The sequence below is a fragment of the Scyliorhinus torazame genome, chromosome 31 (genome assembly GCF_047496885.1).
Source record: "Scyliorhinus torazame isolate Kashiwa2021f chromosome 31, sScyTor2.1, whole genome shotgun sequence".
NCBI lineage: Eukaryota > Metazoa > Chordata > Chondrichthyes > Carcharhiniformes > Scyliorhinidae > Scyliorhinus > Scyliorhinus torazame.
This window is the reverse complement of record NC_092737.1, coordinates 36130014-36148502: the sequence shown is the minus strand read 5'-3', so window position 1 is coordinate 36148502 and position 18489 is coordinate 36130014. Positions and strand designations below refer to the sequence as shown.

The window sequence follows — 18489 nt, the reverse complement described above, 5'->3', positions numbered from 1 at the left end:
AATTGTACAGGAGCCTTGGTGAGGCCAAACGTAGAGTATTGTGTGCAGTTTTGATCTCCTTATCTGAGGAAAGATGTTCTTGCTCTCGAGGGAGTGCACCGAAGGTTTACCAGACTGATTCCAGGGATGGCGGGACTGTCGTATGAGGAGAGATTGAGTCGGTTGGGATTGTTCTCGCTGGAGTTCAGGAGAATGAGGGGGGATCTCCGAGAATCCTATAAAATTCTAACTGGACTGGACAGGGTCGATGCAGGAAGGATGTTCCCGATGGTGGGGCGGGGGGGGGGGGGGGGGGGGACTGGACAGGGTCGATGCAGGAAGGATGTTCCCGATGGTGGGGGGGACTGGACAGGGTCGATGCAGGAAGGATGTTCCCGATGGTGGGGGGGGACTGGACAGGGTCGATGCAGGAAGGATGTTCCCGATGGTGGGGGCGGACTGGACAGGGTCGATGCAGGAAGGATGTTCCCGATGGTGGGGGGGGACTGGACAGGGTCGATGCAGGAAGGATGTTCCCGATGGTGGGGGGGGACTGGACAGGGTCGATGCAGGAAGGATGTTCCCGATGGTGGGGGGGGGGGACTGGACAGGGTCGATGCAGGAAGGATGTTCCCGATGGTGGGGGGGACTGGACAGGGTAGATGCAGGAAGGATGTTCCCGATGGTGGGGGGGTCTGGACAGGGTCGATGCAGGAAGGATGTTCCCGATGGTGGGGGGGTCTGGACAGGGTCGATGCAGGAAGGATGTTCCCGATGGTGGGGGGGGGGCTGTGGAATCCGTTACCACGGGAAGTAGCCGAGGCCCAAAGATGATTTTAAGGAGTGTGATATAGCACTTGGGGCGAAGGAGGCCAAAGACCACGGGCCTAAAGCAGCATTAGGCGATTGAGTTGGATGATCAGTCATGGTCGTGATAAATGGCGGAGCGGGCTCGAAGGGCCGAATGGCCTCCCCCTACTCTCTCTGTTTCTGTGATGGCTGTATGTGGCTCGGCGTTGCACTCTGTATTCGAGTGCTCCTGAAAAGCACACTGGGACATCTTGCTCTGTGAAAGGTTCTATTTGAATGCAGGTAGGTCCTGGGGTTGTGGTTCAGCAAAGTGTGTCTTCCCGTGGTACTGCCCAAACAGCACCCCCGCGGAGCAAAGGGACGCAGCATTAACTATCTTTCCCTCCTCACCGATGTCTCCCAACAGCAGGTGGTCAGATGTCCGGCTTCGCTTTCACCTCTTCGGCGCCGAGCGTGCAGCCTCCAGCCTCGTCCAGCCAGTACACAGCGGCTGAGTACAACAGCATCTTCAGTATGGGAGTGCCTTCAAGTAATGCCAGTGCTGGCACTAGCAGGTACAATGCTGACCTCCTCTCCCCTCCACTCGTCTTCGCCTCGACCCTTCCTCTCGTCGTTTAATGTGTTTGGCAAGTTCAACGATGTGCGCGCTGAGGGAGCTGGATCTTAACCTTGCACAAAGCGGCTGAGAACATGATTCGCCCTATTCAACATCCCTCGCCACCTCTCTTTATTTCTTTATTGTTGACAGAGTTGGCAACTGCATCATATTGCACAGAGCCAACAGCTAGCCTGCTGATCTGTCCCATCAAACACTCCCAGGACAGGTACAGCACGGGGTTAGATACAGAGTAAAGCTTCCTCGACACTGTCCCCATCAAACACTCCCAGGACAGATACAGCACGGGGTTAGATACAGAATAAAGCTCCCTCTACACTGTCCCCATCAAACACTCCCAGGACAGGTACAGCACGGGGGTAGATACAGAGTAAAGCTCCCTCTACACTGTCCCCATCAAACACTCTCAGGACAGGTACAGCACGGGGTTACATACAGAGTAAAGCTCCCTCTACACTGTCCCCATCAAACACTCCCAGGACAGGTACAGCACGGGGGTAGATACAGAGTAAAGCTCCCTCTACACTGTCCCCATCAAACACTCCCAGGACAGGTACAGCACGGGGTTAGATACAGAGTAAAGCTCCCTCTACACTGTCCCCATCAAACACTCCCAGGACAGGTACAGCACGGGGGTAGATACAGAGTAAAGCTCCCTCTACACTGTCCCCATCAAACACTCCCAGGACAGGTACAGCACGGGGTTAGATACAGAGTAAAGCTCCCTCTACACTGTCCCCATAAAACACTCCCAGGACAGGTAAAGCACGGGGTTAGATACAGAGTAAATCTCCCTCTTCATAGTCATAGGGGATTCAATTGTAAGAACATGGAACATAGAACATAGAACGATACAGCGCAGTACAGGCCCTTCGGCCCACGATCTTGCACCGTAACAAAAGCCATCTAACCTACACTATGCCATTATCATCCATATGCTTATCCAATAAACTTTTAAATGCCCTCAATGTTGGCGAGTTCACTACTGTTGCCGGTAGGGCATTCCACGGCCTCACCACTCTTTGCGTAAAGAACCTACCTCTGTCCTATATCTATTACCCCTCAGTTTAAAGCTATGTCCCCTCGTGCCAGCCATTTCCATCCGCGGGAGAAGGCTCTCACTGTCCACCCTATCTAACCCCCTGATCATTTTGTATGCCTCTATTAAGTCTCCTCTTAACCTTCTTCTCTCCAACGAAAACAACCTCAAGTCCATCAGCCTTTCCTCGTAAGATTTTCCCTCCATACCAGGCAACATCCTGGTAAATCTCCTCTGCACCCGCTCCAAAGCCTCCACGTCCTTCCTATAATGCGGTGACCAGAACTGTACGCAATACTCCAAATGCGGCCGTACCAGAGTTTTGTACAGCTGCAACATGACCTCCTGACTCCGGAACTCAATCCCTCTACCAATAAAGGCCAACACTCCATAGGCCTTCTTCACAACCCTATCAACCTGGGTGGCAACATTCAGGGATCTATGTACATGGACACCTAGATCCCTCTGCTCATCCACACTTCCAAGAACTTTACCATTAGCCAAATATTCCGCATTCCTGTTATTCCTTCCAAAGTGAATCACCTCACACTTCTCTACATTAAACTCCATTTGCCACCTCTCAGCCCAGCTCTGCAGCTTATCTATGTCCCTCTGTAACCTGCTACTTCCTTCCACACTATCGACAACACCACCGACTTTAGTGTCGTCTGCAAATTTACTCACCCACCCTTCTGCGCCTTCCTCTAGGTCATTGATAAAAATGACAAACAGCAACGGCCCCAGAACAGATCCTTGTGGTACGCCACTTGTAACTGAACTCCATTCTGAACATTTCCCATCAACCACCACCCTCTGTCTTCTGTAAGGGGAGTAGATAGGCGGTTCTGTGGTCGAAAACGAGACTCCCGAATTGTATATTGCCTCCCAGGTGATCGGGTCAGGGATGTCTCAGATCGGCTGCAGGACATACTGAAGGGGGAGGGTGAACAGCCAGTTGTCACGGTGCATATAGGCACCAATGATATAGGTACAAAACTGGATGAGGTCCTACAAGCAGAATTTAGGGAGTTAGGAGATAAGTTAAAAAGTCAGACCTCAGAGGTAGTAATCTCAGGATTGCTACCAGTGCCACGAGATAGTCAGAGTAGAAATGAAAGAATAGGCAGGATGAATGCGTGGCTTGAGAAATGGTGCAGGATGGAGGGGTTCAGATTTTTGGGACATTGGGACTGGTTCGGGGGAGGTGGGACGACTACAAATTGGACTGTCTACACCTGGGCAGGACTGGAACCAATGTCCTTGGGGGTGCTTTTGCTAACACTGTTGGGGAGGGTTTAAACTAATGTGGCAGGGGGATGGGAACTAAATGAGGAGGTTAGTGAACCGTAAGGAGGTAGTAACTAAAGCCTGTAAGGAAGTATATCATGAAGTCAGCGTGACTAAGGGGAAGAGTAGGCAGGGAGCAGATGATGAACGCAAAGGGACAGGTGGTCTGAGGTGCATTTGTTTCAATGCGAGAAGTGTATCAGGTAAGGCAGATGGACTTAGGGCTTGGATTAGTACCTGGGAATAGGATGTTATTGCTATCACTGAGACTTGGTTGAGGGAAGGGCATGATTGGCAACTAAATATCCCAGGATATCGATGCTTCAGGCGGGATAGAGAGGGAGGTAAAAGGGGTGGTGGAGTTGGATTACTGGTCAGAGAGGATATCACAGCTGTGTTGAAGGAGGGCACAATGGAGGATTCGAGCACTGAGGCGATATGGGCAGAGCTCACAAATAGGAAGGGTGCGGTAACAATGTTGGGGCTGTACTACAGGCCTCCCAACAGCGAGCGTGAAGTAGAGGTACAAATATGTAAACCGATTATGGCAAGATGTAGGAGCAACAGGGTGGTGGTGATAGGAGATTTTAATTTTCCCAACATTGACTGGGACACACTTAGTGTCAGAGGTCTAGATGGAGCAGAATTTGTAAGAAGCATCCAGGAGTATTTTTAGAGCAGTATGTAAATAGTCCAGCTCGGGAAGGGGCCATACTGGACCTGGTATTGGGGAATGATCCCGGCCAGGTGGTTGAAGTTTCAGTCGGTGATTACTTTGGGAATAGCGATCACAATTCGGTCAGTTTTAGAATACTCATGGACAAAGACGCGAGTGGTCCTAAAGGAAGAGTGCTAAATTGGAGAAAGGCCAAGTATAACAAAATTCGGCAGGAGCTCGGGAATGTGGATTGGGAGCAGCTGTTTAAGGGTAAATCTACAGTTGATATGTGGGAGGTTTTTAAAGAGAGGTTGATTAGAGTGCAGGACAGACATGTCCCTGTGAAAATGAGGGATAGAAATGGCAAGATTAGGGAACCATGGATGACGGGTGGAATTGTGAGACTAGCTAAGATGAAAAAGGAAGCATACACAAGGTCTAGGCGACTGAACACAGATGAAGCTTTGGAAGAATATTGGGAATGTAGGACCAATCTGAAACGAGGAATCATGAGGGCTAAAAGGGGTCATGAAATGTCTTTAGCAAACAGGTTTAAAGAAAATCCCAAAGCATTTTATTCATATATAAGGAGCAAGAGGGTAACTAGAGAAAGGATTGGCCCACTCAAAGACAAAAGAGGGAATTTATGCGTGGAGTCAGAGAAAATGGGTGAGATTCTTAACGAGTACTTTGCATCGGTATTCACCGAGGAGAGGGACATGACGGATGTTGAGGTTAGGGATAGATGTTGGATTACTCTAGGTCAAGTCGGCATAAGGAGGGAGGATGTGTTGGGTATTCTAAAAGGCACTAAGGTGGACAAGTCCCCAGGTCCGGATGGGATCTATCCCAGGTTACTGAGGGAAGAGAGAGAGGAAATAGCCAGGGCCTTAACAGATATCTTTGCAGCATCCTTGAACACGGGTGAGGTACTGGAGGACTGGAGAATTGCTAATGTTGTCCCCTTGTTTAAGAAGGGAAGCAGGGATAATTCAGGTAATTATAGACCGGTGAGCCCAATGTCAGTGGTAGGGAAGCTGCTGGAGAAGATACTGAGGGATAGGATCGATTCCCATTTGGAAGAAAATGGGCTTGTCAGTAATAGGCAACATAGTTTTGTGCAGGGAAGGTCATGTCTTACCAACTTAATAGAATTCTTTGAGGAAGTGACAAAGTTGATTGATGAGGGAAGGGCTGTAGATGTCATATACATGGACTTCAGTAAGGCATTTGATAAGGTTCCCCATGGTAGGCTGATGGAGAAAGTGAAGTCTCATGGGGTCCAGGGTGTACTAGCTAGATGGATAAAGAACTGGCTGGGCAACAGGAGACAGAGCGTAGTAGTGGAAGGGAGTTTCTCAAAATGGAGAACTGTGACCAGTGGTGTTCCACAGGGATCCGTGCTGGGACCGCTGTTGTTTGTGATATACATAAATGATCTGGAGGAAGTTATAGGTGGTCTGATTAGCAAGTTTGCAGATGACACTAAGATTGGTGGAGTTGCAGATAGCGAGGGGGACTGTCAGAGAATACAGCAGAATATAGATAGATTGGGGAGTCGGGCAGAGAAATGGCAGATGGAGTTCAATCCAGGCAAATGCAATGTGATGCATTTTGGAAGATCCAATTCAAGAGCGGACTATACGGTCATGGAAGAGTCCTGCGGAAAATTGATGTACAGAGAGATCTGGGAGTTCACGTCCATTGTACTCTGAAGGTGGCAACGCAGGTCGATAGAGTGGTCAAGAAGGCATACGGCATGCTTTCCTTCATCGGAAGGCGTATTGAGAACAAGAGTTGGCAGGTCATGTTACAGTTGTATAGGACTTTGGTTAGGCCACATTTGGAATACTGCGTGCAGTTCTGGTCGCCACATTACCAGAAGGATGTGGATGCTTTGGAGAAGGTGCAGAGGAGGTTCACCAGGACGTTGCCTGGTATGGAGGGTGCTAGCTATGAAGAGAGGTTGAGTAGATTAGGATTATTTTCATTAGAAAGACGGGGGTTGAGGGGGGACCTAATTGAGAGGTATGGACAGGGTGGATAGCAACAAGCTTTTTCCCCAGAGTGGGGGACTCAATTACTCGGGATCACGAGTTTAAGGTGAGAGGGGGAAAGTTGAAGGGAGATGTGCGTGGAAAGTTTTTTACACAGAGGGTGGTGGGTGTCTGGAACGCTTTGCCGGTAGAGGCGGGCACGATAGCATCATTCAAGATGTATCTGGACAGATCCATGAATGGGCCGGGAACAGAGGGATTCAGATCCTTAGAAAATAGGCGACAGTTTTAAATAGAGGATCTGGATCGACGCAGGCTGGGAGGGCCGAAGGGCCTGTTCCTGTGCTGTAATTTTTCTCTATCCTTCTTTGTTCTACACTGTCCCCATCAAATGCTCCCAGGACAGGGACAGCAGGGAGGTAGATACCGAGTTGTGGCAGCATGGTAGCACAAGTGGATAGCACTGTGGCTTCACAGCGCCAGGGTCCCAGGTTCAATTCCCCGCTGGGTCACTGTCTGTGGGGAGTCTGCACGTTCTCCCCGTGTCTGCGTGGGTTTCCTCCGGGTGCTCCGGTTTCCTCCCACAGTCCAAAGACGTGCAGGTTAGGTGGATTGACCGTGATAAATTGCCCTTAGTGACCAAAAAGGTTAGGAGGGGTTATTGGGTTACGGGGATAGGGTGGAAGTGAGGGCTTAAGTGGGTCGGTGCAGACTCGATGGGCCGAGTGGCCTCCTTCTGCACTGTATGTTCTATTATGGTAATATGAGAGCACTTTGTAAAGCTCCCTCTACATTTTCCCCATCAAACACTCCCAGGACAGGTACAGCACGGGGTTAGACACAGAGTAAAGCTCCCTCTACACTGTCCCCATCAAACACTCCCAGGACAGGTACAGCACGGGGTTAGATACAGAGTAAAGCTCCCTCTACACTGTCCCCATCAAACACTCCCAGGACAGGTACAGCACGGGGTTAGATACAGAGTAAAGCTCCCTCTACACTGTCCTCATCAAACACTCCCAGGACAGGTACAGCACGGGGTTAGATACAGAGTAAAGCTCCCTCTACACTGTCGCCAGCAAGCACTCCCAGGACAGGTACAGCACGGGGTCAGATACCGAGCAAAGCTCACTCTACACTGTCCCGATCAAACACTCCCAGGACAGGTACAGCACAGGATTAGATACAGAGTAAATCTCCCTCTACACTGTCCCCATCAAACACTCCCAGGACAGGTACAGCACGGGGTTAGATACAGAGTAAAGCTCCCTCTACACTGTCCCCATCAAACACTCCCAGGACAGGTACAGCACGGGGTTAGATACAGAGAAAAGCTCCCTCTACACTGTCCCCATCAAACACTCCCAGGACAGGTACAGCACAGGATTAGATACAGAGTAAATCTCCCTCTACACTGTCCCCATCAAACACTCCCAGGACAGGTACAGCACGGGGTTAGATACAGAGTAAATCTCCCTCTACACTGTCCCCATCAAACACTCCCAGGACAGATACAGCACGGGGTTAGATACAGAGTAAAGCTCCCTCTACACTGTCCCCATCAAACACTCCCAGGACAGGTACAGCACAGGGTTAGATACAGAGTAAAGCTCCCTCTACACTGTCCCCATCAAACACTCCCAGGACAGGTACAGCACGGTGTTATATACAGAGTAAAGCTCCCTCTACACTGCCCCATCAAACACACCCAGGACAGGTACAGCACGGGGTTAGATACCGAGTAAAGCTCCCTCTACACTGTCCCCATCAAACACTCCCAGGACAGGTACAGCACGGGGTTAGATACAGAGTAAATCTCCCTCTACACTGTCCCCATCTAACACTCCCAGGACAGGTACCGCACGAGGTTAGATACAGGGTGAAGCTGCCTTCATATTTTTACAGGAAGGTGCTAACTTTTCTTCTTTTCGTTGCAGTATCTCCGGGACGATGAGTGGGAGCCACGTGCCTGCACAGCAAGCAGTCCCCACCAATGCACCCGGCTTTGGAGGTATCTTGATAGACAATTCACGTTTACAGTCTATTACCTTGCTTTCTAACCGTGCCTTTGCTGCCCGATGGATATCGATCTCCCTCTCCCCCCTGCCCCACCGTGGGCAGCCCTGCCCTCCCGGACTGCTGCCACTTTGAGAAATGACTCCCCCCTCCGGGTCCTTGCCCGCAGGGTCTCTTCGGGTGGTGTCGGTGCTGTCTGCTTAGTCGCTCTCCCTGGTGATCCGTCATTAATCTTCTCTCCCCCTTTTTTTTGTTTTTGTTTTTGTTCCTCCTTCCTCTCTCTTCCCTGCATTTTAGCTTTCAGTAATCCATTCGCTGCCCCTTCTGCCGCACCTCGAGTTGCTTCTACCAACCCGTTCCAGACCAACGGAATGGTGCCAGGTGAGTCTGTGCAGTCTCTCTCGCTCTCTCTGGCAGCAGGTATTGCCGACGCTTTTGCTCCGAGCTTCACCCACCCTCCTCTGCTTCTGACTGTCCTGCGCGCTCGACCCAGTGTCACCTTCCAGTTTCCCTGGCTCCACAGCCGCCCTCTTATTTTCCCTTTTTTATTTTGCAAACCTCTGCCTTTTCTTGTGAGGCGCCTTGGAGTTTCGCTGGGCCGCTTGTCGGGCAACGCCAGGACGTGGCCCCTCCAGGCACCCCCGCGCACGTCCCCCGCGCGCCAAGGGCCAAGCACCGGCTTCTTGGCCGCCTCTTCCCGCGTACCACGGCCAGCCCGGCAGAGATTGTCGCGATGTGGGGGCGGGTCCGCATCAGAGCATTTCAAAGCCACCTTGTCCGTACCCAGAGGACCGTTTACTGCTGGTGAACGCGCAGGGGATGGTGGCGAAAGCAGCAGGAGTGACCCCCGGGAGATATTTTCCGCTCGCCTCAACGCCGAGGGAAGCGGAGTGCGCGGAAACCCTGCATTTTGCCGGGTGCATATCCGTTTTGGGGAGCTTACCCTCTTCCTTAGCACTGTCACGGCATGAGCATTGCATTTATATAGAACCAGAGAAAAGTTACAGCACAGGAGGAGGCCATTCGGCCCAGCTTGCCCGTGTCGACCCAAAGACACCCACGGTGCCCTTTCTAATCCCACCTTCCCTGCACCCGCCCCGTAGCCCTGTATCTCACAGCAACTCACGGTGCAGATCCAGGTACATTTTAAAAGAGTTGAGGGTCTCTGCCTCCACCACCAACCCGGGCAGCGAATTCCAGACTCCCGCCACCCTCTGCGCAAGAAAGTTCTTCCTCACGTCCCCTCTACACCTTCTGCCACTGAGCTTGAACTGGTGACCCCTGCTTTTTGACCTCTCTACCAGGGGGAAACATGCTCCTCCTGTCCACTCCACCTCTACCCCTCACAATTGTGTCCGTCGCAATCATGTCGCTCCCCCCTCCCCCCTCGGCCTTCTCTGTTCCAAGGGAACCCCCCCCCCCCCCCTCCAACCTCTCCCATCTCTCCTCGTAGCTGCAATTCTCCATCCCTGGTAACATTCCAGTAAACCTCTGCACGCTCTCCAGAGCAATGACATCCTTGCTGTAATGTGGCAACAAGAACGGCGCGCAGTACTCCAGTTGAGGCCTCACTAGTGTTTTACACAGTTTCTACATTATATCGCGCCCTAATGTAACAGAACATCCCCAGGTGCTTCAGGAGGCGGACATTGACCGTATATTTGGTCAGGTGACCAACTGCGCGGTCAAAGCGGGTAGGATTTAAAGAGGGAGAGATTTAGGGAGGAGATTTCAGCTGCGACGCCGCCACCAGTCGTGGACAGAAGGGGAGCTTATTAACCGACGGGAAGTACATCGTCGATTGTGAAGATGTCCCGAGCTGGTGTCAGCATTAACGGTTTCAGTATTCCGGTAAATCCCCCAGTTTTACATGTTGCCCGGTAGCCCCACCTGCTGGCCAGAGCGTTAACTACACCGTGACAGGAAGTTGTTTACATGCAGGAGTTTTCAGTGCTGCACGGTTACAGAGGTGTGGGGGGGGGGGGGGGGGGGGGGGGGGCGGTGCAGGAAGAGACTGGGGTGGGGGGGGGTGGAGACTGCTCGTACTTTGGAACTCGTCAGCCCTCCAAGGGTCCGGGGTGGCAGAGGAGGGAGCGAGGGTGGTGGGGCGTGGCGAGCGTAGGTTTTGTCATCCGCCTCGCAAGGCTGCGGCTGGCTATCGCAATCCGCTTGCGCTGCCCTCCCCTCTCACGCAGTGAGCCGCTTTCGTCCCAACAATGCTCGCCGCTTGCACCCGGTGTCAACATCGCACAACGGTGAAACGGGGGGGGGGGGGGGGGCGTTTGAAGCGGGGATCTGTGCCCTCATGCCCGTTTTTGTTTTTGTGCAGCTCTGATGTACGGCGGGGTGCCCCCGGGGTACGGGCCTGTCACGGCCAGCGCGGTCCCCGGGGGGTTTGCCGGCTTCCCGCAGCACCCCTTCCCCCAGCAGCAGCAGCAGCAGCATCATCATCATCAACAGCAGCAGATGTATGCTCAACAGCTGGCCAGCACGCAGCAACAAGGCTACAGTCAGCAACAGTCATTCCTGCAACAGCAGCAGGCCTTTGCCCAACAACATAACGGTAATGTCAGTCATTCTGTAAGTCTCCTGCCCCACCTTTCGAGACGACGGCGTTGCTAGATAAACGTCAACACAGAAAGTAGAAGCAGAAACCGACCATTCAGCCCCTCGAGCCCACTTTGCCATTCAGTGCGATCTTCCGCCTCTGCTATCAAACCCGCTCCCCGTATCCTGTGGCTGTAAGATCAGAACTTGCCTTGGAATACATGCAGAAAATGGCGGACAATTGCCCCTCAAACATTGCTAATCAATACAGTGGCATCGTGACCCTTAACTGCTATCTTTACCCCCCCTCAAACGAAACCATCTCCGACCCCAATCCACTTTTCAATGCAGTTAGCACTCAGGACGGTCGCACGGCGGTTAGCACTGTTGCCTCACAGCGCCAGGCTCCCTGGTTCGATTCCCGGCTTGGGTCACTGCCTGTGCGGAGTCTGCACGTTCTCCCCCGCGTCTGCGTGGGTTTCCTCCGGGTGCTCCGGTTTCCTCCCACAAGTCCCGAAAGACGTGCTTGTTAGGGGAATGGGACATTCTGAATACTCCCTCCGTGTACCCGAACAGGCGCCGGAGTGTGGCGACGAGGGGATTTTCACAGTAACTTCATTGCAGTGATAATGTAAGCCGACTTGTGACACTAATAAAGATTATTATTATTGTATGCAGAGATTGCTTGAAACCCTGGCTCCTCCCATTAACTACATCACCTTGCTAAGCTGAACACAATGTCTCTAATTAACAACTCCACAGGGGACCATCTTAATATAAATAAAAGTCCATCAGCCCAAGCTTTTACGGTGCTTTAGTTGCACCTCTGGCTCCCAAAATGCCGAGCTGTCTTGCAAACCAGGATGCGCCATTCACGGCTGGAAGGGTTAAATTGCCAAGACCACCAATGGCGGAGGGAAGGAAATTAGATAGCTGACCCATAACCTTCCCCGTTGAGAGGTGGCATCAGGGAGCCTGTTCAATACACAACTCTGCCTACTCTAGGAGGGGAAATTGTGAAGGGCTGGATAGATACTCTCAATCTGTAGCTATCCTGGGCTGGCCGCTAAGGTGTCCAGTTGCTTGAACACCGATCCCGGCATTCGCCGCCCTGTCTGAGTCTAAAGTTTGCCGTCTTCGCTAATTTATCGCCGTGTCTCTACTTCCACCCCCACATCGTGTTACACCAATGCTGCTGGCAACAAGTCATCCGCCCGTATCCTTCGCTAACCCAGATGGAACGTCGGCACGGTTTCTGCTTCAACCCTAAACCCCTCGTCGAGGTAAATCCGCAGCCCCGGACCTCTCCGTAACAAGAGGCTCAGTCAGAAAGTTAGGGGACATGGGATACAGGGAAACTTGGCTGTCTGGATACAGAATTGGCTGGCCGAAAGAAGACAGCGAGTGGTAGTGGATGGAAGGTATTCCGCCTGGAGGTCGGTGACCAGTGGTATCCCGCAGGGATCTGTTCCGGGACCTCTGCTCTTTGCGGTTTTTATAAATGACTTGGATGAGGAAGTGGAAGGGTGGGTTAGTAAGTTTGCCGATGACACGAAGGTTGGTGGAGTTGTAGATAGTATCGAGGGCTGTTGCAGGTTACAACAGGACATTGACAGGATGCGGAGCTGGGCTGAGAAGTGGCAGATGGAGTTCAACCCAGATAAATGTGAAGTGATTCATTTTGGAAGGTCAAATTTGAATGTTGAATACATGGTTAAAGGCAGGATTCTTGGAAGTGTGGAGGAACAGAGGGATCTTGGGGTCCACGTACATAGATCCCACAAAGTTGCCACCCAGGTTGATAGGATTGTTAAGAAGGCATATGGTGTGTTGACTTTCATTAACAGGGGGATTGAGTTTAAGAGCTGCGAGGTTTTAGCTGCATCTTTATAAAATGCTAGTTAGACCACACTTGGAATATTGTGTCCAGTTCTGGTTGCCTCATAGAAAGGATGTGGATGCTTTGGAGAGGGTACAGAGGAGATTTACCAGGATGCTGCCTGGACTGGAGGGCATGTCTTATGAAGAAAGGTTGAGGGAGCTAGGGCTTTTCTCACTGGAGTGAAGAAGGCAGAGAGGTGACTTGATCGAGGTGTACAAGGTGATGAGAGGCATGGATAGAGTGGATAGCCAGAGACCTTTCCCCAGGGTGGAAATGGCAGTCACGAGGGGACATAATTTTAAGGTGATTGGAGGAAGGTATAGGGGAGATGTCAGAGGTTCTTTACACAGAGAGTGGTGGGTGTGGAATGCACTGCCAGCGGAGGTGGTGGAGTCAGAGTCATTCGGGACATTTAAGCGACTCTTGGACAGGCACATGGACAGCAGTAAATTGAAGGGGTGTAGGTTAGGTTGATCTTAGATTAGGATAAATGGTCGGCACAATATTGTGGGCCGAAGGGCCCGTACCGTTCTATGTTCTGTTCTCAGTTCTCAATCTCCTGCATTTAACCTGGTATTCAGAACCATTTGTACCTAACTCCTTAACGACTGCTTCTAACTACCTCGCCCTGGTCCTTCATAATTTGTGCGAGTTGCCAATGTTTTAAGTATGCTAAAAGCTGCACTAACCGCCAAATTTAACAAATCAGTCAAGCTCGTAGCATGGTTTATTAATGCTCGCTGCAAGCGACACACATTCATGCTTGGGGACACTTAATCTGAAAACAAAAGGAATATGTCCAGGACTTGCACCTCTTTTTGTATTGCCTGGGAGGTTGGGGGAGCTTATAGTTTCCTCTTGCATGCTGCCTGGCAACGTCCCAGCCAATCCTCATCGACTTGCCAACCCATCAGCACCCTTTCCCACCGCCGTCCAAATTGTTGCGAGAGTCCGAAATCCGGCCATCCTTGCCATTTGCCCCCGACGAGCGCAGATTTCGGCGAGATTTAAACGGGCATCGTGCAGCGGTTCTACATCCTTCGCGTGAGAAGGGAGCCGGTTTTTGAGGCTGTGCGTTTGTTGACTCTCTGTCCCTCTTGTGTGTTGTGTGTGTAGGAGCTGGTTTTGGTGCCTTTGGGCAGCCCAAAGCTGTACCGCGCATGATGGGGCCGTTGGTCCAGGGAGGCGGCGCGCCCAGCAACCCGTTTATGGTACGTACCAAGCTGGCTTCTTCCAGAGGGAGGCACAAACCTACATTTGCTTTGGTGAAGAAGTATTTTGTCAAAGCCTTTTGCTGTGTACTCGCCAAACCTCCAAGCGAACAGCATTGTTCCCTTTACAATTCGGTATTCCCGTCCCGTGGAGGCAAAAGGCTTCGACAAAATATCTCTGGGTTTTTTTTTAGCAATACTCGAAAGGAAACCATTCATTTTCATCGAGAGATAGAGAGCTCTAATCCCAGCATAATTGTGGTGCGCCGGGAACAGGGCTGCATTAAGTCACTCCGAGCCGGAGAGCTCGGGATCTCACCCCGCAGAGCCACGAGGTCTGGCTTACCCCGGCTGGCCTGGGAAGACCGCTTCGCTGAGGGAGCTTGCCCGCCCCCTCCCGAACCCCGCCCGCCCCCTCCCGAACCCCGCCCGCCCCCTCCCGAACCCGCCCGTCCCCGCCCGTCCCCTCCCGACCCCGCCCGTCCCCCTCCCGAACCCCGCCCGTCCCCTCCCGAACCCCGCCCGTCCCCTCCCGAACCCCGCCCGTCCCCTCCCGAACCCCGCCCGTCCCCCTCCCGAACCCGCCCGTCCCCTCCCGAACCCCGCCCGTCCCTCCCGAACCCCGCCCGTCCCCTCCCGAACCCCGCCCGTCCCCTCCCGAACCCCGCCCGTCCCCTCCCGAACCCCGCCCGTCCCCTCCCGAACCCCGCCCGTCCCCTCCCGAACCCCGCCCGTCCCCTCCCGAACCCCGCCCGTCCCCTCCCGAACCCCGCCCGTCCCCTCCCGAACCCCGCCCGTCCCCTCCCGAACCCCGCCCCCTCCCGAACCCCGCCCCCCCTCCCGAACCCCGCCCGTCCCCTCCCGAGCCCCTCCCGCCCCCCCCGAACCCCTCCCTCCCCCCCCCCCGAACCCCTCCCGCCCCCCCGAACCCCTCCCGCCCTCCCGATCCCCGCCCGCCCCCTCCCGAACCCCGCCCGCCCCCTCCCGAACCCCGCCCGCCCCTTCCCGAACCCCGCCCGCCCCCTCCCGAACCCCGCCCGCCCCCTCCCGAACCCCGCCCGCCCCCTCCCGACCCCGCCCGCCCCCTCCCGAACCCCGCCCGCCCCTCCCGAACCCCGCCGCCCCTCCCGAACCCCGCCCGCCCCCTCCCGAACCCCGCCCGCCCCCTCCCGAACCCCGCCCGCCCCCTCCCGAACCCCGCCCGCCCCTCCCGAACCCCGCCCGCCCCCTCCCGAACCCCGCCCGCCCCCTCCCGAACCCCGCCCGCCCCCTCCCGAACCCCGCCCGCCCCCTCCCGAACCCCGCCCGCCCCTCCCGAACCCCGCCCGCCCCCTCCCGACCCCGCCCGCCCCCTCCCGAACCCCGCCCGCCCCCTCCCGAACCCCGCCCGCCCCCTCCCGAACCCCGCCCGCCCCCTCCCGAACCCCGCCCGCCCCCTCCCGAACCCCGCCCGCCCCCTCCCGAACCCCGCCCGCCCCCTCCCGAACCCCGCCCGCCCCCTCCCGAACCCCGCCCGCCCCCTCCCGAACCCCGCCCGCCCCCTCCCGAACCCCGCCCGCCCCCTCCCGAACCCCGCCCGCCCCCTCCCGAACCCCGCCCGCCCCCTCCCGAACCCCGCCCGCCCCCTCCCGAACCCCGCCCGCCCCCTCCCGAACCCCGCCCGCCCCCTCCCGAACCCCGCCCGCCCCCTCCCGAACCCCGCCCGCCCCCTCCCGAACCCCGCCCGCCCCCTCCCGAACCCCGCCCGCCCCCTCCCGAACCCCGCCCGCCCCCTCCCGAACCCCGCCCGCCCCTCACGTGCTCCCCGCACCACGACGCGGGTGAAGCAGCAAGGTGGCCCCGCCTTCTCCTCAGCCTTGTCACGGTGTGGCGGGGGGGCAACAATCGCCCCACACCCCGACCACGGCCTTGAGAAGCAGCACCAAATGAACCACAGTAGGCCCGAACGGGATCCAGCTCTGATTGTCTCGGCGAGGGCTGCGGAGGGAGATTGACCAGAAAGGTTCCGGGGAGGAGGGGGAAATTTTAGCTCCAACGTTCGGGTTGGAGAAGCTGGGCAGTGTCTCCTCCCACCCTCGGAGCAAAGGAGATTGAGGTGGTTGGGGGGTGGGGGGGGGAGATTTGATCGGGGTGGACAAGATGACTGACGACCGGATTGGAATAAGGTCGACGAGGAAAAGCTGTTCCCATTGGCTGATGGTGCAAGGCGTTGGGGGCGAGGGACAAAAAATTAAGGATTTAAGGTTTTGGGTAAGAGGTTACGATGGGGACGGGCGGGGGGGGGTGAAATACCATTTTTACCCAGCGAGTGGTAATGACTGGAACCCACTGCCCACGAGGGGGGGGGTGGAGGGAGGGGGAAATGCGGAGACGACGAACGATTTTGGCACGGTGGTTAGCACTGTTGCTTCACAGCTCCAGGGTCCCAGGTTCGATTCCAGCTTGAGTCACTGTCTGTGCGGAGTCTGCACGTCCTCCCCGTGTCTGCGTGGGTTTCCTCCGGGTGCTCCGGTTTCCTCCCACAGTCCAAAGATGTGCGGGTTAGGTGGATTGGCCACGCTAAATTTCCCCTTGGTGTCCAAAAGGTTAGGTGGGGTTACTGGGAATCGGGTGGAGGTGTGGCCTTAAGTCGGATGCTCTTTCAGTGGCCATGTTGACTCGACGGGCCGAATGGCCTCCCTCTGGGCAGCAGGGAATCTATGATTCTGATGACTCTTAAGTTCATGCCTCTGGGTCAGCTTGCCCTGGGTTTGATTGCTGCTTTCCTGTTGCGGAAATGCTTCGAGAGAGTGTCGAGCGAAACCTCGGGGGTGGAGATGGTTGTCCTTGTCAGACAATCCGATCGATCTCTGACCGAGCATCGACGCCTCTCGGAGGTGGAGAATTCCAACGGTTCGCAACCCTCAAGTGGAGAAATTTCTCCTCATCTCAGTCCCAAAATGCCCCCCCCCCCCCCCAATCCGGAGACTCCACGTTCTGAACTCTCGTCAGGGGAGGGGAGCAACCACTTTGCGTCAAACCCTGCCGGAACCCGTCTCAGAATCTTGGGGGCGATGAGGTGAGCTAATAGTGTTTGTGAATATAGAATTCCTACAGTGCAGAAGGAGGCCATTCGGCCCATCGGGTCTGCACCGACCTTGGAAAGAGCACCCTACATAGACTCACTCTCCCACCCTAAACCCATGACCCCACCTAACCTTTTGGACGCTCAGGGGCAATCTATCGCGGCCAATCGACCTAACCTGCATATGTTGCAGCTGTATAGACCTTAGTTAGGCCACGCAAAGGAAAGTACATGCACAGGAACAGGCCCTTCGGCCCTCCAAGCCTGGACCATGCTGCCCGTCTAAACTAAAATCTTCTGCACTTCCTGGGTCCGTATCCCTCTATTCCCATCCTATTCATGTATTTGTCAGGGGCAAATTAAATGTCACTATCGTCCCTGCTTCCACCACCTCCTCCGGCAGCGAGTTCCAGGCACCCACTACCCTCTGTGTAAAAAAACTTGCCTTGTACATCTCCTCTAAACCTTTCCCCTCTCACCTTAAACCTATGCCCCCTAGTAATTGACCCCTCTACCCCGGGGAAAAGCCTCTGACTATCCACTCTGTCTATGCCCCTCATAATTTTGTATACCTCTATCTGGTCTCCCCTCAACCTCCTTCGTTCCAGTGAGAACAAACCGAGTTTATCCAACCGCTCCTCATGGCTAATGCCCTCCCATACCAGGCAACATTCTGGTAAATCTCTTCTGCACCCTCTCTAAAGCCTCCATAGACAGAGTGGATGGTCAGAGACGTTTCCCCGGGGTAGAGGGGTCAATTACTAGGGGGCATAGGTTTAAGGTGAGAGGGGCAAGGTTTAGAGTAGATGTACGAGGGAAGTATTTTTACCCAGAGGTAGTGGGTGCCTGGAACTCGCTACCGGAGGAGGTAGTGGAAGCAGGGACGATAGGGACATTTAAGGGGCATCTTGACAAATACATGAATATGATGGGAATAGAGGGATACGGACCCCGGAAGTGTAGAAGATTGTAGTTTAATCGGGCAGCATGGTCGGCACGGGCTTGGAGGGCCGAAGGGCCTGTTCCTGTGCTGTACTTTTCTTTGTTCTATCTTTGGACTGTGGGGAGGAAACCGGAGCACCCGAGGAAACCCACGCAGACACTGGGAGGATGTGCAGACTCCGCACAGACAGTGACCCGAGGCCGGAATCGGACTCTGGTCCCCGGCACTGCAAAGTGGACGTGCTAACCACTGTGCTACCGTGCTGCCATGCGATGCCACACGTGTCAAACAGGCACCAGTGAAGGCTGGCGACGAGCTGGCGATCCTGGACCAGGCACCGCCACCTTCCGCCGTCCCCGGCAAGAACCGGGAGAGAGAGGAATTGGAGTGAGTGTTGGGAGGGGCGAACAATACGTGAACTAGGACCAGGAGTGGGCCAT

The 18489-nt window shown here is 54.7% G+C and overlaps 2 protein-coding genes across 2 annotated transcripts in view; both read left to right on the top strand.

The window, feature by feature from the left end:
• Positions 1 to 18489, top strand: part of LOC140404784 (neuronal tyrosine-phosphorylated phosphoinositide-3-kinase adapter 1-like) — a 136287-nt gene that overhangs the window by 115835 nt on the left and 1963 nt on the right.
• Positions 1194 to 18489, top strand: part of LOC140404548 (uncharacterized) — an 18005-nt gene continuing 709 nt past the window's right edge. The window contains exons 1-5 of the mRNA XM_072493151.1: positions 1194 to 1343; positions 8324 to 8397; positions 8700 to 8783; positions 10732 to 10965; positions 13948 to 14224. Of these exons, the coding sequence (XP_072349252.1) occupies positions 1207 to 1343; positions 8324 to 8397; positions 8700 to 8783; positions 10732 to 10965; positions 13948 to 14224 (806 nt within the window). The 5' untranslated portion in view covers positions 1194 to 1206. The remainder of the gene's footprint in view (positions 1344 to 8323; positions 8398 to 8699; positions 8784 to 10731; positions 10966 to 13947; positions 14225 to 18489) is intronic.